This window comes from Mus caroli, unplaced genomic scaffold, assembly GCF_978045245.1.
Source record: "Mus caroli unplaced genomic scaffold, Mus_caroli_1 scaffold_3, whole genome shotgun sequence".
Classification (NCBI taxonomy): Eukaryota; Metazoa; Chordata; class Mammalia; order Rodentia; family Muridae; genus Mus; species Mus caroli.
This window is the reverse complement of record NW_028227258.1, coordinates 126,278,784-126,304,808: the sequence shown is the minus strand read 5'-3', so window position 1 is coordinate 126,304,808 and position 26,025 is coordinate 126,278,784. Positions and strand designations below refer to the sequence as shown.

General features: G+C 37.8%; 1 protein-coding gene across 2 annotated transcripts in view; it reads left to right on the top strand.

The window, feature by feature from the left end:
• The window catches only part of Atp11b (ATPase phospholipid transporting 11B (putative)), a 103,020-nt gene extending 77,287 nt beyond the window's left edge, over positions 1-25,733 (top strand). Inside the window, exons 22-31 of one of the 2 annotated variants that reach the window (XM_085835958.1) lie at positions 368-513; positions 1,962-2,021; positions 3,304-3,431; positions 4,239-4,377; positions 5,978-6,043; positions 6,506-6,609; positions 8,058-8,223; positions 10,025-10,110; positions 12,514-12,639; positions 18,495-18,581. In XM_085835958.1, the coding sequence (XP_085692084.1) occupies positions 368-513; positions 1,962-2,021; positions 3,304-3,431; positions 4,239-4,377; positions 5,978-6,043; positions 6,506-6,609; positions 8,058-8,223; positions 10,025-10,110; positions 12,514-12,598 (980 nt within the window). In that variant the 3' untranslated portion in view covers positions 12,599-12,639; positions 18,495-18,581. Of the gene's footprint in view, positions 1-367; positions 514-1,961; positions 2,022-3,303; positions 3,432-4,238; positions 4,378-5,977; positions 6,044-6,505; positions 6,610-8,057; positions 8,224-10,024; positions 10,111-12,513; positions 12,640-18,494; positions 18,626-24,560 lie in introns of those variants that run through there. The other variant, XM_021157859.3, reaches the window with a different exon arrangement.
• The last annotated feature ends 292 nt before the right edge of the window (positions 25,734-26,025 follow it).

Below are 26,025 nucleotides of genomic sequence, written 5' to 3'. Positions count from 1 at the left end.
CTTTAGAATCACTCACCTGGTGAGGGAGTGAAGGCGTCCTGGAGCTGTGTGCTCACTAAAGGCTTAGTGCTTTATGCTCATCAGTGCATGGCTGATGATGCCGCGGCTAGAGCTGAACACATCAGGGTTATGTTATACTTACTGTCTTCTGCGTCCTTAAAATTGATGTTACATGTCTAGTATGTAGTTAGCTTTTATATTAAGCATGTTTAAATAGAATAGCCTTTTTGATAGCTGCTAACTGATGTCTATTAGGATTTAGTGCCTAAGTGTAGCTATAGCAACTATAAATAAATCAGAGTGCTATATATATTGTAAAAATTACACTGTGATTATCAGTGAACATTTCTTCTCATCTTTATTGCAGGAATCATGGGTAAAGAGGGAAGACAAGCTGCAAGAAACAGTGACTATGCAATAGCTAGATTTAAATTTCTCTCCAAATTACTTTTTGTTCACGGTCATTTTTATTATATTAGAATAGCTACCCTTGTACAGTATTTTTTTTATAAGGTAAGTTTTGTTGTATTATAAGAATCAATTGTTGATATTTTAACTTGAAATTCCAATTTGAGAATGTTACAAATATTCAAATTATTCTTAAAATAGTTTCTTTAAACAAAAATAACTATTTTATAAATAAATTTATTGCTGGCAGACAGTGGTTGCCACTGGACACAACGTGGTAGGATTGCTTAAAAAGGCCACAAAAGAATTTCTGGGTCAATGAAAGGGTTCAGTGCAAATGAGCCTGACACCATGAATTGAAACCTAGGACCCCCATGAGAGAGAACTCCACAATAGAAGGAGAGAACGACTGTAAGTTGTCCTCTGGCTTTCACATACATGCCAGGATATAGACTTGCTCACTCTCAGTCTCCACTCAGCAGCCCTGTCTTTCTCACATACGTAGGAAGTCAATGTCAAAAACAGGAGAGCGCACAAACATCTGCTTTTTGGGAAAGTTCTCTAATCTTATGGTTTATAAATTTATCAAGCATCAAAATTTATACTTAAAATTTATTATTTTGTGCAAATTTAGCTACAATAAATTTAATTTCCTTAAAGCTACTTTATGTTTGCTTAGTAATACATGTAATTAAACCTAATTTCATGAATTTATAGCAGAGTCCTTAATCCTTTTTGGTTTTGAGGGTGGTCCTGTGGTAGTAACTGCGTAGGCCTCTCAGTTATGGAGGGTTCTTTATATGATAAAACAGATTGTAATGCTGAAGCACCATTCTCTCATTGGCACCCTTTTAAGGAAGGTGGGATTCAGTGAATTCATGTTTTGTGACTCTGCTAATAAACATTTACCATACCAGAATATCTCTTGTTGTGTGTGTTCCTGTAATTAATAGTTGTAAGATGATACAACACAACTATGTATATCACCATCAACGGATATGACCGTTTTCTTCTAGCCTATTGTTCTGGCTTTCGCCTGTGATGACAGTAGACTGGTGGTTACTGTAGACAGGTGTGGACAGTGCTCTTCTACCTTGTTCTTGCTTCACTTGTCATATGAGAAATACCAAGATAGTAAGATGCTCTGCTAGTTCCACTTTATGCTCTAAAGAGTTTGGCAGTATAAAATTCTTATAGTCCTGAAACTCAAGTAACTGTTACATATAATAATATCTATGATATTATGGACTAGGAGTTTAAATAGAACTTTCACTGCTTAGGACGGATGGAAACTAAGAACTTTGATTATAATATCTGTATGATTATAATATCTGTATGATTATAATATCTGTATGATTCTCTAAGTAGCTTCTAGACATGATTTAATAAAATGAGAGAATTCTGTGTTCTCATTTTACGTGAGTGTGTCCTTAGGGAAAATACATCTTAAAGTAGGTGTCAGCTAAGATGTTCTTTCTAGGCATTTGTAACCATTTAAGATCTCTGTCTCTGTAGTCATCACTGTTTGAATCACTTCCCATCTTGTTTTCCAGAATGTGTGCTTTATCACACCTCAGTTTTTATATCAGTTCTACTGTTTGTTTTCTCAACAAGTAAGTAAAACAGGTTTGTGTTTGTCCATTCAGAAAGTTAATGTGTTCAAGTCTTGACAAGTATTTAAACAGACTTCATTTTCCTTTGTCCTGCAAGTAACTAGGTATAGTTACTTAATCCACCTAGCATTCATAATATTTATTCTGGCTTTACTGTGATTACTATTCTGTGATTACTATTAATGCCAAAATATATGTTAATTGTGGACTCTTTTCAAATTGACATTAAATCATTAACTCTTGATTTGTGTGTTCATGAAGGTTTTACGGAGTTCATGCTTTCCTCCCTCCTATGGTGCAGTCAGGGGTGCAGTCAGGGTGATCTCCTCCTATGGTGCAGTCAGGGTGATTTTGAACTGGTCCTCTTGCCTCCACTCCCCAAATGGCTTATGGGGTTAAGATCCCACTGGTGACAAAGATGTGGCGCGTAGGCACTGTTTCTTGGCTTGTTCACTCATGGTTTGCTCTTCCTGCTTCCTTATAAAACCCAGAAACACCTGCCCAGGGATGGCACGATACACAGTGGCCTGCGTCATTAATCAGGCATTATCTATAGACTGACTACTGGCCAAGAGTATGGAAGCATTTTCTATATTAAGGTTCCCTTTTCTCTGGGGGGGGGGTAAGATGGCTCAGTAGTAAAAAACACTGGCTGCTCTTCCAGAGGTCCTAAGTTCAGTTCCCATCAACCACATGGTGGCTCATGACCATCTATAAAGGGATCTGATGCCCTTTTCTGGCATGTAGGTATAATTTTAAAAAAATTCCTTTTCTCCCATGTCTGATTAGTGTGAGGTTGACAAAGCCCCCTCCGCACAGTGATGACAGGACCCAAGACAAAAGCTGTAAAGCATTCCTACCAGCCATGCCAGCTGCTACACTTGAGAGGACGATGATGGCGCCAAGGACTTAGCCATTCAAAAAAAAAAAAATAGCTTCTATGGAAAAAGAAAGGTTTCCGTAGGGTGTGCCTCACTCAGAGGCCTACCTAGGAACCCAGGCTGCATGGAGAAGAACTGTTAACTTACGCCACACTGACCAACTTAAGAGTCTTGACATGGGATCCAGTTTATTACACTGTGAAAAAACGTTCAGTCCCCCAGACAGCATAGCTCTAGGAACAGTGTATGTTCTATTCTAAACCAAAACATGTTTATTAATTGAAATTCTTATAAAGGGATTTTGGTATAAATTGAAAAATTAAGGTACTTATTTTTAATAGTTTCCCAATAGACTATATAATCTAGAATCTCAAATTTTCTCCAATTTATTCTCTTTTTAGACACTGTATGACAGCGTGTACCTGACTTTATACAATATCTGTTTTACTTCCCTACCTGTTCTCATATACAGTCTTTTGGAACAACATATAGACCCACATGTGTTACAGAGCAAGCCCACCCTCTATCGGTATGTATTGTCTATTAGTGGATATGTCCAGGTAGTGTAAAGCATAGTTGTTGGATGGTTTAAAGTTTTTCACTGTTAAAGAGAAATTCTCAATAAATTTCCAGTGTTTTTAGGAATAAGCACTTCTGTCCTTAAACTGTTGTACACAAGAGTAGTTATTCAGTTGTTACTAGCATCTAGCGTTTCTTTAAAAATTAGTTTATATTTTACTATTACATAATTTATGAGTGCCAATTAAAGTAAAGTGCAAGTGAAAGACAGTAGTTCTTGCTCTTTCCAGAACTCCCCAAACCAGGTGATCCTAGAGATGTTGAGTCTGTCAGGACTAACCCATGATCTGCATAAATTGTCAGAGAGGTTGGAGAGGTTAACTGGCATAGCCAGTCATGTGAGGAATTGCTTGCTCTGCTTTACCAGAATACCTAGGACAGTCTGTTACCCTCCTAACAATTAACTTCTGAAATGAAGATGCTGAGGAACCTTGGTGCTGAGCCCAACTTGTATCTTACCAGAGATCATCCTGGCAGTGTGGCTCAATGAGAACAGAATGTAAGACAGATAATCAGTTTTTCACAGTTACACTGAAGTACTCTGCCTGTATCGTGGGTTATTATCAAATGAAAAGATACTTGAATTTATTGAATTCTGAGCTGTTGTCAAGATACTTGTTATTATAAAAAGGTTTGTACATTTAGTTTGTTCCTTTTGCTGATATTTTTTAGCCATATTTAAATTCTCTCATAAATTATTAGTTAGAAGATAAAATGAATCCTAATGTGTTGCTTTTTCTTTTACAACTAATTGCAGGGACATTAGTAAAAACGGTCTCTTGAGCATTAAAGCATTTCTTTACTGGACCGTCCTGGGTTTCAGCCATGCCTTCGTTTTCTTCTTTGGATCCTACTTTCTGGTGGGGAAGGATACATCTCTGCTTGGAAATGGTCAGGTAAAACATGTTTCACAAATGTTTGAAAACATTAATAATATTGAAAAGAATGTAAGCTTAAATCACTTTCACTTAGCCCAACCCCCAAATGCCCCCTGCCTCAGCTGAGTTCAGGGGGACGTCAGAGTGGGAAGAGGTTGGCTCTTCATGAACTCACTCCTCACTCCAAAAAAGGGCACCCAATGTGATGTATGCAGGCGAAATGCTGCCTCCCTCCTTCCGATGGAAATAGGACATGGCATGCCTAAAGTGAACCAGCTCCTCAGGATTCGGCACACAGTTTTAGCAGTTCCAGGTCGGAGTTGCCTACTTCTACCATAGTACTTGCTGCTACTGTAGCCCTGGAAGACTGCCACTCAGGACTTCAGTTGATAGCCATTGCTTTTGGAATTTCTAAGTCTGCAGACCTAAAAAAGTGAGAAATAAGCATAGGTTCAGTATGATTTCTATATGTGTCTGCTCGGAAGTCTGCAAGGTACCCTCAAAGGAATGTAAACTGATGTTCCATTATTAATAAGCAGTGTGTGTTTACCATTTGCTTTTATACACCAGAAACTTTGTCCATTCTGCATACTTTGAACGTCACTTATCCTCATTTTAAAAATGATGTGAGGGCTGGGGAGATGGCTCAGTGGGTAAGAGCACTGTCTGCTCTTCTGAAGGTCCTGAGTTCAAATCCCAGCAACCACATGGTGGCTCACAACCACCCGTAATGATGACGTCCTCTTCTGGCGCGTCTGAAGTCAGCTACAGTGCACTTATGTATAATAATAATAATAATAATAATAATAATAATAAATAAATCTTTTTAAAAATGATGTGAAAGTCAGGGAGCTCAGTAATTTGTCAAGTAATTGCTGATAGAGACATAGACATTAAAAGCAAATCAGCCTTTACATAAAGCTCTAAGTGAGTGTCGAGATTGCGTGCTGTGTAAGTTAAATTCATAAAATCTACATACTTAGAGTCTTAGTACAGAAATAAAATCTGAAATTTTTTTTGAATTCTGCATGTGTGATAGACTATAAGTTTGTACTCTAAAGACCAAAAGAGTGCTTCTGCCTGATATTACTTGCAGTATTTACATGGAATCCTTTGCAAGATAGTTCCATTGGCCACTATCTTTTTTTCCCCCAGATACTGGTTTTAAGTTTAATTTTTTTTCTTTTTTTGTTTACTTAGATTTTTCTTTCCAGATGCACTGTAGCAAATGTTTCACTATAACTTCTAGTTAGAAATAGTTCAGAAAATAACTAAGGTCAAGCAAGGCGATGTTATCATTTTTACATGGGGACAGGAATACAACAGCACACTGTATCGTCCTAAGTAAAAACAGTCTTAATAAACAAATTCTGCATTCTGAACCATCTTTATATTTCTGGTTGTATGTATTATCCAAAGGGTCATTGTTCAGAATAGTTATCACAATAAGGCTTCAATTGTTTTTGTCCTTGTCACTTTATTAATATAATCAGAGTTCATGTGTATATCTGTCTTAAATAATTCAGATACTTTTTGTAAAGAGTAAAATTACTTTTACCTTATAGTGGAGTTAACCTTATGCTGATAACTAACATATTAGTCTGTTCCTTGTGTTTAGATGTTTGGAAACTGGACATTTGGTACTTTGGTCTTCACAGTCATGGTTATTACAGTCACAGTAAAGGTATGTTCTGATAATAGAAACCTGTGTACACTTGGTCTGTGTATCTTACTTCAGCTTTTAGCTAGACATAGTTTCCCTTTTGGCTTTTCAACAGTACATGGTCTTGCTAAATTTTAATCATTTATTTAAATTTTGCTGTAAAATTTTCCTTCTTGTCCATCATTTTGGAAAGCTTCATATGATTTTGGCTACAAATTGCTGAAATTTGGATTCACTATGTATTACTTAAAATAACAGGGATTTTTGTGTGTGTGCCATAGAGTTGAAGTAATGTCTGTCATCGCATGATATTTCAATACTTCTTTCCCTCAGGAGGAAAATATTCCGATATTTCCTACTAACACTGTTTCATTGATACTGTGTCTTCTATAGAACCAGTCCTCAGGGCTAAAGACAGCTGTAATTGACAAATTAAAGTAAACTATTATTTTATATTTCTAAGGCACTTTTTTTTTTTTTTAGATGGCATTGGAAACTCATTTCTGGACTTGGATCAACCATTTTGTTACCTGGGGATCTATTATATTTTATTTTATATTTTCTTTGTTTTATGGTGGGATTCTCTGGTAAGTGGCTACAATATGTCTTAATTGTGTTGACTTAACAATAATGAACATGTATTGTGATTGGCTTCTTGATGACCAAAATTCTGCTCATAATAGTTTATAAAAACATTATGCTGATAAGTTCATTCTTTTGAGTTGATATTCACAATAATCCCATTGTACTCATTTTTCTACATGAAAACTGAGTCTCTTGGTTACAAAGGTAAAACCAGAAGAAAGCTATACTACAAACTGTTGGTCTGACTTCATAGAAATGGTCTTTATGCTAACCATATTAGTTTTAAATTACGTACTGACTCATGCAGTAAGTCATAGAACCTGTTAACTTTTTGTTGGTAACATCTCTCTCAAAAGTTAACAGTATGCTTTATCTTCATTAAATGTAGCTCATTAGTGGACTCTGGGAGATTAGTAATCATGCCTCCTTCCCTAAGCTTTCTGTAGGACCTGATGGTTGACTGACACCTTTTTCTTTTTTGTGGAGAGTATATGTATTCCATGTGTCTATTGTACCTTAGGTCCACTTACCAGGGCAAAACTTTCTAAAGGTAAGCACAAAGAACTCGAATCTGTTGATCATCAACTTCCATGAAAGGATCGTAAAAGAACACACTTATGTATATTGTTTCGTGTAAACCTTTCCCTGTTTTTATTTTGTCCTATAGTTTCTTACAATTAGGATATAAAAAAAAAAAAGAATACCTTCATAATACCATGATCTGAGTTTCTGAGTGTGTATAAAGAAAAGCTGGGCTTTCATGCTGAGATATGGATCATCAGGAGGTTGATCTGGTGGTGTTGCTGGAGGCTGGGGTGTCAGACTCTGTGCCCCAGCACATATGTGATGTCAGAGGGCATTGGTTCTCTCATTCTACCTTTACTGGGCCCCAGGGACAGAACTCAAGTTGTCAGGCTGGGGCAGTGTGTGCTTTACCTAGCGAAGCCTTCTCATTAGCCCAGATTTTTTGTTTGTTTGTTTTTTAACCAATAGGAAAAAAAAGTTTTTACACACTTATTTCTTGTTTTTTTATTTCTGTAGTCTCCATTACTCTATTTTTCATTATTCTTTTTATAACTTGCTAGGAAACTGGGGTTATCTAGTTAGCTTGCCGTTTCCCTATTAGGAAAAAGGTATAATTATTAAAACACTTCATCTGGATTTTACATTTAACATAGCCTATTTTGTTAGTTTATGTAAGTTCTTCCAGATTCAATTTAGAAAAATTCCCTGGCACTCTTAACGTTGTTATTTTAAGTTATTTGAGTTTTGGTGATGTCTTGATTTAACTCTTTGAGTTTTTATTTCGCTTGTTTCTAAAACAGTGTCTCCCTATGTAGGCCTCAAACTCAAGTTTCTTCTCCGTAGTCTTGCAAGTATTTATGTTACTGGCATATGATACTGTGCACAGGCAGTGCTCCCTTTAATAAGTCTCTGTCTTTCTTTGCAGGCCATTTTTGGGCTCCCAGAATATGTACTTTGTATTTATTCAGCTCCTGTCAAGTGGGTCAGCTTGGTTTGCCATACTCCTCATGGTTGTTACATGTCTATTCATTGATGTTGTGAAGAAAGTGTTTGATCGACAGCTCCATCCTACAAGTACAGAAAAGGCACAGGTAAGGCTCTTTCCATGCTCAGTAACTCTTCAGTTAGAACAGTTAGTGATGGAGAACTATAATTACACATTATTTTTGTATTATAAAATGCCTGTTCCTATATTAAACTGTTTTCTAACATTTTAAGTGTGGTACTTTTAATTCTTTTCATATTTTTCCTATTAATTTTTATGGCTGCTAGAAATTATAATTATAGTTTAGCGGCCATGTCTCTAAACTACAGCAGACATTAGCAGTATGCCAGTGCTTAAGGATATGATATTTGGGGACCAATACTATTTTAACTGCCAGCTATGCCACAATTTCCTTATTGATAAAATTATGATTGAAACGTCTTTCAATCCCTCTGCAGTAAAGATTAAGTGAAAGAATGTTTAAGCACAGTAGATGGTAAAGAAACGGTCCCATTGCTTAAATCAGCATTTATTTCTCATGACTTAGTTTGGTAGTATAATTCTACTGAATGTATATTTTGGTGCAATCTAAGGTGGTGAAAATGAGGGTATTGTCACAATGATTTCTTAATGGTGCTGAAAGAAGTCACATGATTTCTGTGTCTGCCTGTGTATATGTGCACTAGCAGGGACAGACTTCCATTCTATAACATATTATGTAAATCTACACCAGAAAGCTGCGTCTTATTTTTAATATGCAGAAATAAATATTTATATCAAGGTATTTCTCTAAATATGTTTATTATACTTGCTTAGGTTTTTCAAATAAAATATTTTGTTTTTAATTTTCAACTATTGGTATATGTATGGAGAAGTAGGTGTACTTGGAGACCAGAAGAGGGTACTGTATTTCCTGGAGTTGGAGCTACAGGTGGTTGTGAACCACCCAAAGTGGGTGCTGGGAGCTGCACCTCAGCACAAGTATGTGTGCGCATAGCAGTCATTCTAGCTCCACATCGTAGACTTCTTTGGAGGTAGTTTGACTTACCTTGTGTCTATATTTTCCCTCAAAACTTTGGAGTAACACCATATTAACCTTTATTTACATTTGTCATTAATTGTTCTATGATTTGAAAGCTTCAAATGTGTTTTCATAGAGATTGCTTACTGATCCAAAAGGTATGATATTACTTATTGTTACTTTTTCTGTATCCTTGTTTTAAAGTATCATAGAGGAAATATTTGATGCTTTGTGTTTTTAAGCAAAAAGATTGAAAAATACTCCATATACTTGTTTTAACATAAGTTAAAATTTATTAAAAAGGGAATTTATAAACCATTTTATCATTTGTGAAATCAGAATAATTTTCCCTTCTTGCTATGTAAATTAATATCCAAATGATTAATGAGATCTTCTGCTTGCTCTCATTGGGAAGGGAAGGGAAGTTTTACTTGCATTCATGGGCCTTCTAGCCTGTTGCTGTCATCTGTGATTTTCTTCTCTTCTCTTTTAATACTGGGACAGTATATGTCATTTATATCTCAAGTGTAATATTATCCCTTTGCTGTAAGCAGTGGTCATTTCAGCTTCTACTGTTCCTTCTCGTTACAAATGATGGAGAGATGGCTCCTACATTATCAGATAGCAAGAAATGTCACATCAAAAGGAGAGCTGCCAGCAGTTGTCTAAGTGCTTTTTTCCTTCCAGTTTTAAAAGTGAACAGTAAATTTTCTTATGGCAAGGCCAACATCCTACAAATATCACTCGTGTGTATACCATGTGTATTTCCTGCTCTTGTGGGAACAGGTGTTTGGTATTTACAGAGCTTGTCCTGTGTCTGTCTCCTAGGTAATGACTACAGCTCACTGACTTGTGTGTGTCCCATCCCTTTTCTGTCCACTTATAGATGTACTCCAACACAGTGGCTTTAAGTGACGAGTTCATCGCACTGCAGCCTTTGTCGAGGGCAAGGAATCAGCTGGGCAAACTTAGGTAGAGTAGGAGTAGAACCTTGTTAATAACCCTTATGCATGCCAAAGGTCAACTAAGTAATATCCAAAAGATGGGCAGATGCATCAATAAAGAGTCAAGCATGCACAGCTCTGTCTCTAATTTGACCTTAATTAATATGTATATTAAAACTTAAAAATAATATCCATTCTTCAAGAAGAAAATTTAGATGGAAATTGATCATAAGAGGAGAGAGCTGTACCTTGTTACATATTTTTATACCTATCTTTTCCAGCATAACCCTAATGCTTCTGCTTGTCGTAGTCATGTAAGAATGCTCCTGCATGTTCCATAGCTAAAGCTATCGGAGAGGCTAAACTGAAGTTTAAGTAACTGCCTGGAAGTGAGAGTGGCCTTAATCTGTAAAATAAATACGTGTGTGTGTGTGTGTGTGTGTGTGTGTCTTTGTATACTATAGTGGCTGCATAAGTATCTCATATCCTTGCTGTTCTTTACTGCATATATATATATGTATATATATTCTTATATTTAACTGAATCTCCACAGCCATGCCAATTTGTAAGTTTATAAAAAAAAAAAAAAACAACTACTAGTCTCAAAATGTCTTTTGATAGAAGAAAATGAAAGCTGAAATCCTAGTACTTTTGATCATATAGCAACATGTCAATATGTATGTGTATGTATGTGTATGTGTGTATATACATATACACACTGAGACACATATATTTATTGGTTGGTTAGTTGGTTGATTTTTTTGTTTTGAGACAGGATTTCTGGCTGGACTGGAACTCACTATGTAGACCAGGCTGGCCTCAAAACTCACAGAGATCTACCTGCTTCTTCTTTGTGAATGCTGGGATTAAAGACATTTGCAACCAGCTTGACAATTATGTATATGTTTAATTATTTTTGTTCTCCAAATTTCTAGTTTGTCTATATTTATGTAATCAAATGAGTAGCTATGCCATAACACTATGTAACCTTTGAGGTGATAGAGTATGAGTTTATAATTTAAAGGTATTTTGAAGTTTTACTAACCTTTTTATGTTTTTATTATTGGCTTTAAATTTTTTTCACATGTTTAACTTTAAGTGACAACCACAGAAACTATGAATTGTAAATGTATGGTAACTGTTTTTCATATTTCCAAGAACTAAACTCAAGTGTAAAAATTTGTTTTTACTTTTGGTTGAGCAAATATGTATATCCCACTTATCAATAGCTGATTGCCTATAATCAGTGGCTATCTATCATACATTTGAGCCTCTAGTTTTTAATTCTGCTAGTAGGAGAGTTTGTTATATAAAAGAACACTGGGCAGCTCTTGATAAGGGAAGATAACTTGAATTGTGATTAATTATATGGTTATGAATTTATAGTTTTATACGTGTTGGTGTAAATCAAGCCCTTTTAAAAACTAATAGTAGACATAAAAGAATGAGGAAAGAAAACTATAGAAATCCCAGGTGTTATATATTGTAATAAAGTGTTAATCTGCTAAGATTAACACTCTCATTCAGAGAGTGTACCATGAAAGCAGGGTCTTTGGATCAGGTGTCACAGAGGAGAGAGCTCCTGTCCTCTGGCAGCCTGCAGCCAGCCTGAGTGTGGGGAGCACACTCAGGGCTCCTAGTGTCTGGCTAGGATTCTAGGTTTATATGTAGCACAGGATGGTTTCTTATGCTGTTAACTTAAAATCAGCAACAAAGAAAAACAAAAACCAAACCATCCTCAACCAAAGCCAGAGAGAAGTAAGTTGACTTTCCCTGGGCTGTAGAGATGGTACAGTGGTTAAGAACACTGTGCCTATTCTTCAGAGGACTTAGGTTCAGTTCCCAGCACCCACATGGTCTCTCACAACCATTTGTAACTCCAGTTTCAGGGGATCCAAAACCATCCTCGCCTGCACAGGTGCCAGGCTCATACATGCATGCAGGCAAAAACACTCATACACTTGAAAATTAAGATAAATCTTTTTAAAAAGTATTCCCTAGAGAAATATTTTAATTTAATTTTGTTAATAAGTAAATCATGTGCTGTTTGTAGGTGGCCCTTCTGCTCTACAGTCCAGTTAAAAGTAGAGCAGTATCCTAAGATGAGAGTGTACGGGTGAGAAAATAAATGCTGAAGTCCTGATGGCTCTGAATTTTACAGAAGAAATAGAATTTAGCTAAAGGAGACTTGATTTTTACTGGCCCGTGTGCTTCTAAGAGCTTTGCACTCATGGCTTCGTATGGTTTGCTTTGCTGTATTCTTTCTCTAAGCAGCTCCTTGGCTCCTTCTGTCCTGTGACAGTAACTGTGCTGTTTGTGAACTTTTGTCTATGCCTCACCGACTGTAGACCCAACTTACTGCTTTGGTTTTAAACTATACAGTCAGAGTACTGTTCTGAATGTGAGACTTACCGCTTTTCTGTCCTTCTAGATGGAAGAAGATAAGGGTTCAGTCGGCTCAGCATATGAACCTGCTGAAAGCCAGCACAGAGGGGAGGACAGTAGGCTCCTGCTAGCTGAGGCTGGCGGCCAGCAGGACAGTGGTTGTGTGCACTAGGTAGTATTTTCCTGGGCCTTACTGGGGACTTGTGCACTGCATTCTCATGCTTGGGGCATCCGTGGAGAATCAACATCACATTTCATTTCACTGTACCAACTCTTCACTGTGCCTTGGATGTTGCTTTGGTTTAATTTTCTTCCTTGTTTGTATCCCTTAATTTTCTTTATTTTTACCCCTGAATTTCTCATTTTACATTTGTTTGGATATAGAGTGACCAACCATGTTTCACCTCAGATTCTAGCATAGTAAGATATATTCACAGCCTATTGTCTGACATTCAAGAAATTAGTCCTCTCCACTGTTTTTGAAAGTATGGCATGCCTTGCCCATTTTGAAATCATCCCCTTTGAAGTTGTACTCATCTATATTTTTATACATTTTAATATAGACACTGAGTCACTGAAGTTCTCCAGACTTTGGAGTTGAATTACTAAATATAAGCAAGTGTGCTTATATTTAGGGAATAGTTTTCCATTAACTGTCATTTAGCAGACGTATTCTTCTCATATTTTCATAGTTTTATCTATTAAAAAAAAAAGATTGTTGGGGCTGAAGAGATGGCTCAGTTCTTCCTGTTCTTGCAGAGGATCTGGGTTTGGTTCCTAGCACCCATGTGATGACTCAGAACCATCTTCAGGCCTGTACAGAGTGCACATACATACATACATACATACATACATACATACATACAGGGAAAACACTCATATACATAGACTAAGTAAATCTAAAAAGTACATTTAAAAACTAGTTATGGGGAATATTTACTCCCCCTTTGAAGAATAAATCTAAACAACTTGTAGACGTAATTGGGAAAGGAACAATATTTTGGTGTGTAGTAATTATAAATTTTATCACCAATAAGTCTATCTTTCCTTAAGCTATAATTGTCATTTAAAGATTATAAATCTTTAAGTTTTCCTATAAATCAGATTATAGAACATGTGTAATAATTTGAAAAATATGAATTATTTATGAGTCATATTTTAAAGTTAGATTTCTTTGGTGAATTGCCCTGAGTGAGGACAGTTAATTAGTTCTCAATTATTAGTAGTAACAGTAGTAGTAATTCAGGAGAAAGTCAAATGAATTCTGAAGTTTCATTTTGATTTGGTATGTTACAAAAAATTATAGTTAGGTGGCTAGGGATGTAGTCAGTTGGTAGAGTGCTTGCCTAGTGTGCACAAAGCCCTGGTTCAATCCCACCACTGCATAAACTGGGCATGGTGGCATGTATTGTCAATCCTAGCCCTCAGGATATGGAGTCAGAAAGATCAGGAACAAGTTCAATGTCATCCTTGACTACATAGCAAGTTCAAGGCCAGCCTGGGCTGCACAAGACCCTGAAATTTATAAGCAGATTTTCTCCTTTTCACCCATGACTATACCTTTTCATTGTAATGGGGAATTTTAATGTTTCACAAATATTGATGTTCTTCCTTACCCAAACTATAAATTTCCATTCATTTATTATTAAAGGATCAGTTTAATAAATACACCATTGATATAAAAGATTTCCTTTGAAAATAGGAATAAGGCAGTTATAATTTTCATTTAGTTTTATCTTTTCATGGTGTGTGTGCATATGAGGAGTGTGTGTGCGTGTGTGGGGGTGCTAAGACATGTTGGTGTGTGGAGTTCCCTGGGCAGTCCTTGGAGTCATCGGTCAGTCTCTGCACTTTATCCACTGAAGCAGGGTCTCTCAGTCTGGTGTTCCCTATCTCATTTGGTTTAGCCAGCCAGCTTACTCTAGAAACAGGAGTCTCTGTCTCCACTTTCCCAGTACTGGGATTACAGACAGGCTGGCACCCCACCCTGGGCTTCTCCTTGGATTCTGGACTCATGCCTGCACAGCAAGCGTTTTGCCTGCTGAGTCCTCTCCCCAGCTCCCACTCAATATAGTTTTAATTACACTTTTATTTTTGTGTTGAAATGAGACAACATGTGTAGAAATACCTCTCTAGAAAGTTCCCAAACAAACATGGGAATATTTCATTTACATTTGTAAATGTCTTTCAAAGTTTTACCATTTTGGAGGTGTTTGTTTTGCTTGGAAGGAAGGAGAACAGAAAGGGGATGAAGAAAAATATAAACTGGAAACAGATTCTAGTTTCAGGGGTTTTAGAATGAGATGGCCAGGCATCCTGAACTATCTCTAACTGCTGTATGATGAGATAAAAATCTTGCTTTTTCTTGAGAACTTGAAATTCTTAGCAAAAAAATTGAAAGCCAGCAATAATTTATGATTGTTATTTTCACATTAAAAAAAGAAGACATTTCTCTAAAAGCAAACCTTAAATGTAAACAAGATATATATATAGATAGATAGATAGATAGATAGATATAAATATATATAAATATATCTATCTATATATATAAATAATTTATGGGTAAAAGCCCTAATACAGTTAATAACTTGACAATTCTCACTTAAAATTTAAAAAACCTTTAGTTGATAAAATTAGATGAAATATTTAAGATGTTAAGACAGCTTTCTAACATGAGATTTAATGACGTTGTTTGTTAACTAACAAAAACTCAGCATCAATCCATTACTATGGAATAAGAGCAGTAAGTTAGAATTTATTTCAGAAGTTTAGGTCTATAAAGATGGATCTTTTTCACTAGGCAGCCATAGCCATGTTAAGTTGCCATGGGATGGGGTTGGGGATATTGCCTAGGAACTTGTGAAGAGGGTGTGCTGGAGAGTGAGGCTGGCTGCTTAATTATCAAATGTCTGCTATAGTCAAAGCTAGTCATGGTACAGAAAATGGCATCTCACACCATTACTTTTTGTGGTTTTCATATATACTAAAAAATAAAAACCTTCCCTCTTGTTACTTTGAATGAAATGAAACTCTGTTCCCACCCCTATTACACTTGACTTCTGTGGCTCTAGGTTCTGTCTGAGCTTAGCCTGAATGTTGAAATAGGCAATGTGCCCTAGAAAAGCTTTATGGATGGTTTGCTGGATCGGGAGTGGGGTTTCTAGAGATAGCTTACAGTAGTCACCATTTACAATGCACCTGAATCTTTGTTGTTACTATTTCTTTTGCTTTTCATTTTTTGCAGGGGGGCTACTTTTATTCACTCACTAAATCTAAAAGAGGATATTAAATAACAGTTTTGACATGTTGCTCTCTTGGGTGCCTAGGATTTAACATTTAGCCATAGGTTTAAGTGATGTAAGACATCTACCTGAATCCAGATACAGATTCCAGCATTCTCCAGCACATAGATGGACACAACCCCCCAGGTGACGTGTGGATGTGACTCTCAGAAGATCCTTCTCAGCAAGCTGAACAGCAGCTATAAGCAGAGTATGGGACATGAAACTTAGAAGTTCCAGACAAAGCCCTTCCTCTAAGTTCTTGGAATAGCTCAGTACTTCCTGAATGGACTGCTAAAACATCAGTTTTATGTTTTCTTTTTTAAATATCCTGTACTTCAAGTAATAATACTGTTATGCTTATGATAAAACTGAATTATTAAAAATATAATACATACAAAATACTTCCTGATTTAAAAAAAAAACTTATTAGATTTAGCAGTTACAGAGTTAGTTTGTTAAATTGTTTTCAAGCTTTTCTTAACTCTGTATCACAGCCCAGAAGCACTTCCTTCATGCCCAGCGACAGGCTGAGCCCCCAGTGTCCCGTGCATCACGATGCTGCTCTGACTTCTCACCTTACCCTCGCTCTACCCTCAACTCAGTAGATGAGTTCAGGTTGCCCCATCAGACAGCTGCCACTACCTTCTTCAGTTGACAGTCAGGGTTTGTACTGTTCAAGGGATGCTTCAAAAGTCAGAAACAGAATTCAGAGAGTCCTTCCAGTTGGAAATAGAGGTATTTAACCTGAACCCAGCCGCACTAGCATGGACTGCAGTGCCCACATTGGTTGGTGTGGAGCTGGAGCACATAGGGAGCCTCCTCCCTGCAGGAACGAAGCTTGAGCTTCTGGGAGCACAGACTGGGAACTGATGAGAGCCTTCTGCCTAAGCCAGCACTACCCAGATTCCAGATTCCTTCTGTATAAATGTATGTCCCTTCTGTGCTAGGGAGTTCATGGTTCTTGGTCAGGTAAGGGAAACAGGTTTTAAGTAGTTGGTCAACACAAAATGTGTGTGTGTGTGTGTGTGTGTGTGTGCGCGCATGTGGTTTACCTTACTGGGTTTTTGCTTGTTTTTTTTTTTTTTTTTTTAAGGAGAGAGAAATGAAGTTGGGTGAGTAGGGAGAATCTTTGAGAAGTTGGGGGAGAAGAAAGAATATGACCGAAATACATTGTGTGGAAAAAATGACAGAAATTGTACAATGCCGGTCTCAAACTCTACCAGCTGAGACTTGAGCACAGTTCCTGACCGTCTAAAAGCCTGTTTAAGGCTTTGTTGGATTGTTCCCAAAGTACTTACTTAGTCATAGAAACCCCTCTCCTTTTAAAAATGAAATGTTTATGTAAACATCTCACAGAACACAATTAAAGAAAAGTTGTGTTAAACTAAGTCCTAAAACAAGGATGCTTAAGTTAAAGAACATATGAGGTTGGCTTTCTCAATGCTTAGCAGAGCCCAGCGGTTAGGTGCAACCAGACACTTAGCACACAAGAAACCCTGTTCTACCTCCCACTCGGTGGAATAGGCAGGGACTCCATACATGGATACTGTAGCACTCTGCCATTTGCTTGGTTTCCAGATGTCTGGTTATTTACATCTCCCATCTGTCTGTCTCTGTCCATTGTGGGTTCTCAGTGTCCTCTGTTACCATCCCTCACATGGCACATGGTGACTCCCAACCTTGTAGATGTGAGCTTTACCAAGTTTAGTCTCTTCTCTGTATCTTCTAGAAATGTATCGTACAGGATATTATATACATAAAGAAAAATAAATTCAAGTAAATTTTTAAACTTGCACTCAGAAGGTAGAGGTAGATCTTCATGATTTCAGAGCCAGCCTGATCCTACTCAGTGAGTTCCAAGCCATCTGGGACTAGTGAGTGAGAACCGAGAGGGAGGGGCGGGGGACTTTAGTAAAACTAGGGTTGGGATTCATTGAGCCATGTGATCAGACCATATACCGTCATTTTAATAATTAAAGTTATTATAGTATTGAATTGAGTTATCTTGCTGAGCCTATTTATGCCTAAATCAGAAATCTTAGAAATCTGATGAATTCAACTTTAAACCTTAATACTACCAGCTTGCTTGACAAATTTTTATCCATGTGCCACCTGCTCACTGTTTAAAAAAAAAAAAAAAAAAAAAAAGATAAGAAAGATAAGTTGCTAATGGGCAAAGGCGACATCTTGGAGTTGTTTAGCACATTAAGGTAAAGTAAATGAGGATAGAGTAGCTGTGTGTTGGATGTTTGGTTTTGGCACATAAGAAATGCTACTAAAGTTCTTATTGTATTGTTAATCTTATTCTTACTGGATAATCTAGTTCAGATTGTTATTTCCCAGTCTTCAAGATAGTTTTATACTCCACTGTTCTCAGTTGCTGGGCATTTGTTCTTCAATCATAATTGTAGGAATTCCAAAGATGAATTAGAGTTCACTGCCTTCCTAAGTAGTTGGTATAAGCCAACTTGACCATAGCACATTATGAAGTGCAAAATAATAAACCTCTGCAGACAGAAATGCCTGTCTATTCATTTTGATACCATTGGTTATCTAGGCTTCTGATTAGAACAGGGGCGTATTAAATGCACATTATTGTACTCTAAGAGTGCTGTACATTCCTTACTGTAGTAAACTGTGTATGTTTGTATCAGTCCCTTTCAGTTTTAAAGTACTTGTTTTGATTTCTCAATGGCTTTGTGAGTCTGGATCTGTGGACAGCTAACTGGCTCTTGCTCTGCAGCTTGCTGAAGCTCATTCCAGTGTCAAGTGCTTGGACTCCGTGTGCTGTTTCCCAGGAGAGACCTCGTGTGCGTCTGTTGGAAGAATGCTGGAGCGAGTCATAGGACGGTGTAGTCCCAACCATATCAGCAGGTATGACGTTTATTTCACTGCATAGCCTGGGCTGCAGATGAGTGTCCTGTCCGAGTGAAGCAGGGAGCCTGCTGTTGAGTCACAGCAATTACTCTTTGATTTGAGATGTCACTTTGAAGCTTTGTGGTGTGGTCCTTTCACTTAAAGGAAGAGAAGGCATCTTTGAGGAGACTCTCCATCCTGTGAAGGAATTACTGGTTTAGCCTTTCTAAACTTTGGTGAATAGGTGTGTGTACGTGGCGCTTTTCCTTGGCATATAACTGTTTTCACTATTATTTCTCCTGTACTCCTGTTTTATTCTCTGCTAGGGGTCTGGTGTTTGTTATTGCTTTCCTACTGCTTTTTGTGATTGCAAGGAGGGGAGGGAGGGGAGAGAGAGAGAGAAGAGTAGTAGACGCAGGCCATGAGCACTAGGAGAGAGAGGGGAAGAGATGAGAGGACAGAGCAGGGCCAGGGAGACAAGAGCAAGAGAGGAGCAAGAGAACGAGGAGGGGGCAAGCAGCCCCTTTTATAGTGAATCAGGCATACTTACTTGGCTGTTGCCAGGAAACTGTGGGGCAGAGCTTAGACAAAATGCTAACAATATGACCCAAAATATTTCCATAATGTAGTAGTAATTTCATATTATATAAACGGATTGCGGTGAACAGATAAATGTATGGGGGATATTGCTATGTTAAACACAGGCATTTAAAAAGAATATAAGATGGTTCTCTTCATGTTCCTAAGTAATAGTTTTTACAAAAGACATTTCAGAAAGGTCTCACACTACTATTTTACCTAATGACATTCTTTATTGCTTAGAACCAAGATGGAGTTTAGATTAAGATGGAACTTAGAACTTCTACATAGGTCTTACTTCAGTTAGAAAGTTGTCTTTAGTAGAAATACATATATTGCCCGTGATTTAAAAAACTAGAATTAATTTTAAATGAGCCTTTCCCCCTGTTTTCTATATACTCTTGCTTTCTTGCAGTCAGTTATAGGTTCTGAGTCGCTGTCCTTTGTCCTGCTATTTTTCAAACTGTCCCCCTGGGAATGTGCCCGGGAGTTACTGGATTTATGTCTTCTTAAGGGTGGTTATTATTGTCAATATTTCTGTTTACTCAGAATTATGGGGTATTCTTTTATTCTAAGGTGTTTTTTCCTAATAAAATGTTTGCTTTAATAATTAATTCTTTTTCTACCAAATGGCTTCCAGAGCTATCAGCATCGCGGGTTATGCCTTTGGTTACTGTTGTCATTTTCTACTCCTTCTGGCTAAGCAATCCAAAAAATCCAAAAAGTCTGTGCAAATGTTCACAAGGCACAGAGCTGGTTGGTGGTTTTCAGGGAGCTGTGTGAAAGTTACTGTAGCCCATTGTATCAAACTTGAACATAGTTCTACATATATGTATGAAATAGTTTTAGCATTTATGTTTTGATATGGAACAGCCTCTATCCTACATTTGTATCTCATGTCCAGTTTGAAGGGACAGGGCAAGGCTGAGTCCTGCAGTATAAGATGTGGCAACTCAGGGCTCCTTTACCATTAGCAATACTGAGCATCTCTGGAGACAGAACAACTTCCTGTGCACATGGGCCTGTCTGCTAAGTTCTTACTGTGCAGACACAGAAGACTTTAAACATGTTTTAACTTAGTCAAGGGAGTGCATCCTACGGCCAGCTCAGTTTCCAAGGGAAATGAGCTTCCCATGGTGCTCTTCGAAGGGCATACATGTGCCATCTATCCTAAGGAGCTCTATTTCAGCACTGACTGACATCTCTGTGAATTTTTACTTCCAGTCATAATGAATTTCCTACTGTTAGTCATAGTTACTTGAGAATGTAGGACAAGGGGATCTTAGTTTGAGTTTGAACCACTTAATGAGACTCTTAAAAAAGAACAGAAAAACAAAAACAAAAAGGCGTGGCATTGTGATTGCCTTAGTAGTCTCCTTCCATTTTAATGTCAGTGAGCCTCTGACAAAAGCACTTAAGTAAGAAAGTGCTCACAGTTCTGCCTGCAGTTCACGGGCACAGCTCGTCATGGCACATTGCATCCAGAGTCAGCAGACAGATGAATGCATGTTCCGCTCATCTTGTTGTTGGTGGTGGTGGTTGGTTGGTTTCCATTGTATGTAGTCCAGGATCCCCTGCTGAAGGCTATGGTCCCACACACAGTTTCAGTTTTCCATCAATTAATATAATCAAGATAATCCTACAGACATGCCCACAGGTCATCTCCTTGATGATTCTAGATTGTCATGTTGACAGTTAATACTTTAACCATCATCATAATATACACTGGCAACCAGAGGCAGAAGGGTTGCCAAATTCAAGGCCTGCCTAGATAACTAGTGAGCCTGCCTCAAAATTCAAAAGTCAAACAGGGGTGGGGTATGTAGTTGACTGGGAAAGCACTTTCCTAGCATGTTGAAGGCCCTGGGAAGGGAGCATGAGTGCAAGGAAGAAACCATTAGCTAATCAGTGTTTCTGGTGCTTAATATTCTTTCAAAGTTGACCCGTCCAGCAGGTCCAGTTATTTGAGGGTCTCAAGGGAACCTTCTCCTAAGAACCAAATGGGGGGAGAGAAAGATGGACACCAAGTGCAGGAACAACATAGGAAGCAGTCTGAGTAGCATCAAGGTGTCACTGTATTCAGCAAGACTCAAGGCTTAAATGCACAAGCAAAGGAGGAAGTACTTCTCAGCAGGAGGAATGGGGCAGTGGACATTTTTCTTTTGGCGACTACACGGGGAAGCAGGAACTTGGTGCTATCAGGGTACATCTTGTGGTCAGGACATCTGGCGCTGACTTAGGGCTGGAACATTCTGTGGTTGTTCTCGGAGCAGTGCGTCGGTGGCCCACTTTTGACCCCCTTTTCTTCTCAGGGGGAGGGGCCCAATTCAGAGATCAGGACAATTGTGTTGTCTTAATAGCTCCCAACACAAAGTAATATTTAACATAAATGCATGCATGTGTGCTTTGAAAGATGAAAAACAAAGGATACATCACCTGATAGATTTTTCTGTGTGTAAGCAGTGTTTGCAAAGAGGAAAAACTAATGAAGGTTTTCTGCTGATTAGACTTGAACAGTTAACTCCATTGGAGTGTAGACAGTTACAGGTAAAGAATATTGTTTCCTTCTGCGGGCCCTCAGGGCTTCAGTCCTGTTCCCTCTTCCCCCATTACCTGACCATGTTCCCCTCTTCCCCTCACTGTCACCTTTCTCACCCAAGTCCCTCCCTCACTTCCTCCCCCCTCCTCCTGTGGTTGCTTTCATCTCCCAGGTAGGATTGAGGCATCCTCACTTGGGCCCATCAGTGTGTTAGCCTTCTTGAGCTCTGTGTTCTGCAGTCTGGAATTCTGTACTTTTTTTTTTTTTGGCTAATATCCACTTATTAGTGAGTACATATTATGCATATCCTTTTGGGTGAGTTACCTCACTCAGGATGATATTTTCTAGTTCCATCCATTTGCCTGCAAAACTCAGGATGTCCTTGTTCTTAACAGCTGAGTAGTATTACATTGTATAAATGAACCACATTTTCTGTATCCATTCTTCTGTTGTGGGACATCTGGATTGTTTCCAGCTTCTGGCTATCACAAACAAGGCCACTATGAACATAGTGGATCACATGACCCTGTGGCATTGTGGGGCATCTTTTGGGTATATTCCCAAGAGTGGTATAGCTGGGTCCTCAGGTAGATCTATTTTCAATTTTCTGAGGAACCTCTAGATTGATTTCCAGAGAGGTTTTACCAGTTTGCAATCCCACCAGCAATGGATTGCAAGTGTTCCTCTTTTCTCCACATCTTCGACAACATGTGCTGTTACCATCCTAACATGTATTAGTATTTGATCTTAGCCATACTGATTGGTGTATGGTGGAATCTCAGGCTCCTTTTGATTTGCATCTCCCTGATGACTAAGAACTTTGAACACTTCTTTAAGTGCTTCTCAGTCATTCGAGATTCCTCTGTTGTAAATTCTCTGTTTAGTTCTATACCCCATTTTTTGAAGCTAACCACCCCTTGGTTGTTTGGGTTTCTTGGTGGTTAGCTTCTTGAGTTCTTTATATATTATGGATATTAGTCCTCTATCAGATGTGGGGTTAGTGAAGATTTTTGCCCCAATCTATAGATTGCCAATTTGTCCTATTGAACTATGTCCTTTGCCTTACAGAAGCTTTCCAGTTTCATGAGGTTCCAATTATCAATTCTTGATCTTAGAGTCTGAGCCCTTGGAATTCTGTTCAGGAAACTTCGCCCTGTGCCAGTGAGTTCAAGGCTCTTTCCCACTTTCTCTTCTATTAGATTCAGTGTACCTAGTTATATGTTGAGATCCTTGATCCACTTAGACTTGAGCTTTGTGCAAGGTGACAAATATGGATCTATTTTCATTTTTCTACCTACAGATTGTCATACTCAGCAAGAGATAGTCATATTCTTACTTTTATTTACTTTATGTTGGCTGCCCTAGTACCTGCAAATTTGAGTTCTCTGTGCTTGAGAGTTGTAAACAAGACCCTCCTTAAGTCAAGGTTGAGGGTCCCAGGCTTCTCTGAACCTATAAAGATGAGAGATACTTCCTTTAATTGTGTTTGCCTGGCCACTGACTTAAGCTTAAGTTATATGCACAGAGAGCCACTGAGAAACAAGATGCTGAATATATGGGTCAGGGCTTCTAGCTTTAACCCTGGCCAAGGAAGCTGAAGACCCTAGTAGAAGCTGTGTGCTATGTGTTTAAAGTTTTGTGCTTTCAGGTTTTATAAACTTACTTAGTAATTTTAATACTGTCCTTGGGCTAAGAGCATGTGGGTTTATTTGTTTGTTTGTTTGTTTTGTTTTTGGGACAGGGTTTCTCTGTGTAGCTCTGGCTTTCCTCGAACTCACTCTGTAGACCAGTCGGGCCTCGAACTCAGAAATCCGCCTGCCTCTGCCTCCCAAGTGCTGGGAATAAAGACGTGTGCCACCACTGCCTGAGGAGCATGTGTTTTAAGCATAGCAGTCTGTTTAGGGGAGTTATTGCTTTATCTTAAGTTAATTGAAGGTAATTCAAAATGACAGCTATAAGTAGGCTATTGAATTGCTTAGCTTAAGGCCTTGTCTGTCAATCAGCTAGTAGTTACCATGTCACACTAGTGAAGAATCTGCCAGTGCCCTTGGTACCCTCTGATGCTACCCATTTATGACATTCAGGCTAATTAAGCTGAAATCCTGACAGTAGAATGTATACCCAGAAAATAAATGACCTATAATAATATGAATGTTTGCAGTTTCATTCCAAGACTTTTGTTAGCTTTGTTTTTCTGTAATGTCAAAGTACAAGTTTATTTTTCAATATAACTAAACATTTTTTTAACTTTTGCTGTTTGTGTGTGTGGTGTACATATACCTTCTTATTTGTGTATGTGTGCGTGTGTGTGTATGTGTGTGTGTGTGTGTGTGTATAAACCAGAGGTAGGAGTCAGTGCCTTCCTCAGTTGTTCCCAACCTGCTCAGCTTCTTATGTGGATACTTTGAGTCTAAACATGTTCTGTGTTTGCATCCATCTCCCTAGCACCTGGACATGTGCAATTCTTAATAGTATACTTATTTCTTATTGAGTTATTAAGATTTCAAAAGCACATTATGTTTACTACCTAGAAACTGGCACTGATCATGAATGCATAGATTGGAGCTAATTTCTGTATGACTACAGCATAGTTTTTCTCAAGTTTTTGTATAATCTAGAATAGAATTCAGTACTAACCTGAAGAACTCTTTAGCATTTAGAAATGAATCAGTGATTATTTTAAAATTTAAATTGTATTTTAGTCTTACAATTTATTTTAGGTCCTGGTTTGGTTTGGTTTGGTTTGGTTTGGTTTGGTTTGGTTTGGTTTGGTTTGGTTTTTCAACTGATCATTGATTATAGTGAGCCCAACTTTCCTCTTATTGTTCCTTTCAGGTTGTGGAATGCATCGGATCCATTCTATACCAATGACAGGAGCATCTTGACTCTCTCACCAATGGACTCATCTACTTGTTAAAGGGACAGTAGGACTTTGTGGAACAAGTTCACTTTTCCTCAGGTTTGGGGTCACCATCCAGTTGTAAAAGGCCAGTTACTTTCTGAAATCTCTTGAGGAATTGACACTTTCTCAGAGTCCATGGGAAACAGGCAGTTAGTTATATGAACCCTTCTTCTTTCCCTTTAATTTGAATGTGAATATATTAAAATTTGGAGATAAAGAGATAGTAACAATCTCTTTGTCTGGTTTGTCCCTTCTGATCATGGGACTCCTGGTGGCATTGCAGCCTTTGCTGAGGCCACTGTACTTTAATATCAAGGTAGAGAAAGGGGTCATTCTTGGTTATGTGTAGTTTAAGATGAGTGTGGTTTGGGACTCTTCTATTTAAATCTGCTTCTGTAAATTTTGCTAAAGATTTGCCTTGAGAACTCTATTTTTTTTATTAGATTATATTTGAAGCTTTTCGTGGGGAAAGTTAATGTGAATATCAAGGAATTTTGGTCCTTCAGTGACCTCTGTTAATTCATTACTACTTTTTAAGTCACAGAGCAACTAGGAGAGCAGGTTTCTGACCATTGTCTTTGTGGTGTGGTAGTAAGCTTATACTGAGCCCACTTTTTTAACCATGTTGTAACCCAACCAGTGACGCTAATCCTACAAGTGCAAAGGGAGTTTTGCATCTCATGTCCAAGTCAGAATTAGGGCCATTTACTAGACTTCAAATTGGTGTTTGCTAATATTTTTGTGGCCAAGTATGTAAACTTGTAGTGGGTAAATTCAATACTATTGTCATATTAATTCACTGTATCTGTCTTATCTTTTGCATGCTTCAACTTGGCTAATATATTTAAATCCACCGCACCTCTCCTCCCTCCCCCCATTATTACTTTCCTCTCTCTCCAAAGACTCTGTTCATAGTTTTATGACAATATTGTAAAGTTCAATTGTATCAATAAAAAAAAAAACAAGTTTGGACAGTATTTAAATATTGCAAATATATTTAATTATATAAATTAAAATATAAGCCATAAAGTCTTTCTTTGGCCCACTTAGAATTGCTCTTGACTTGCTGTAAACCAGCCTTCAGAATAAAGGACTTTTGTTAAGAACCCTGTTGTTGCATGTTATCTAATTGAAGGTAGACTGCCACAATACAGTGAATTATGCTAAGTCCCATCGTAAGGTATATTGTCAGGTATGGTTATTGAATGAAAATGAAACAGAGTCTAAAATGCTAAATTTTTGGCATCAAAAGAATTTTATCAGCAATAAGTTAAGTGCTATAATGACTAATCAGATACACACTAGTCTTGATTCCCTAAATCTCAAACTCTAGTTTCCAGGTAAATCACCAAGACTCACTATTATTTGTTTTATATATAAATAATGTTTTAAGAGTTG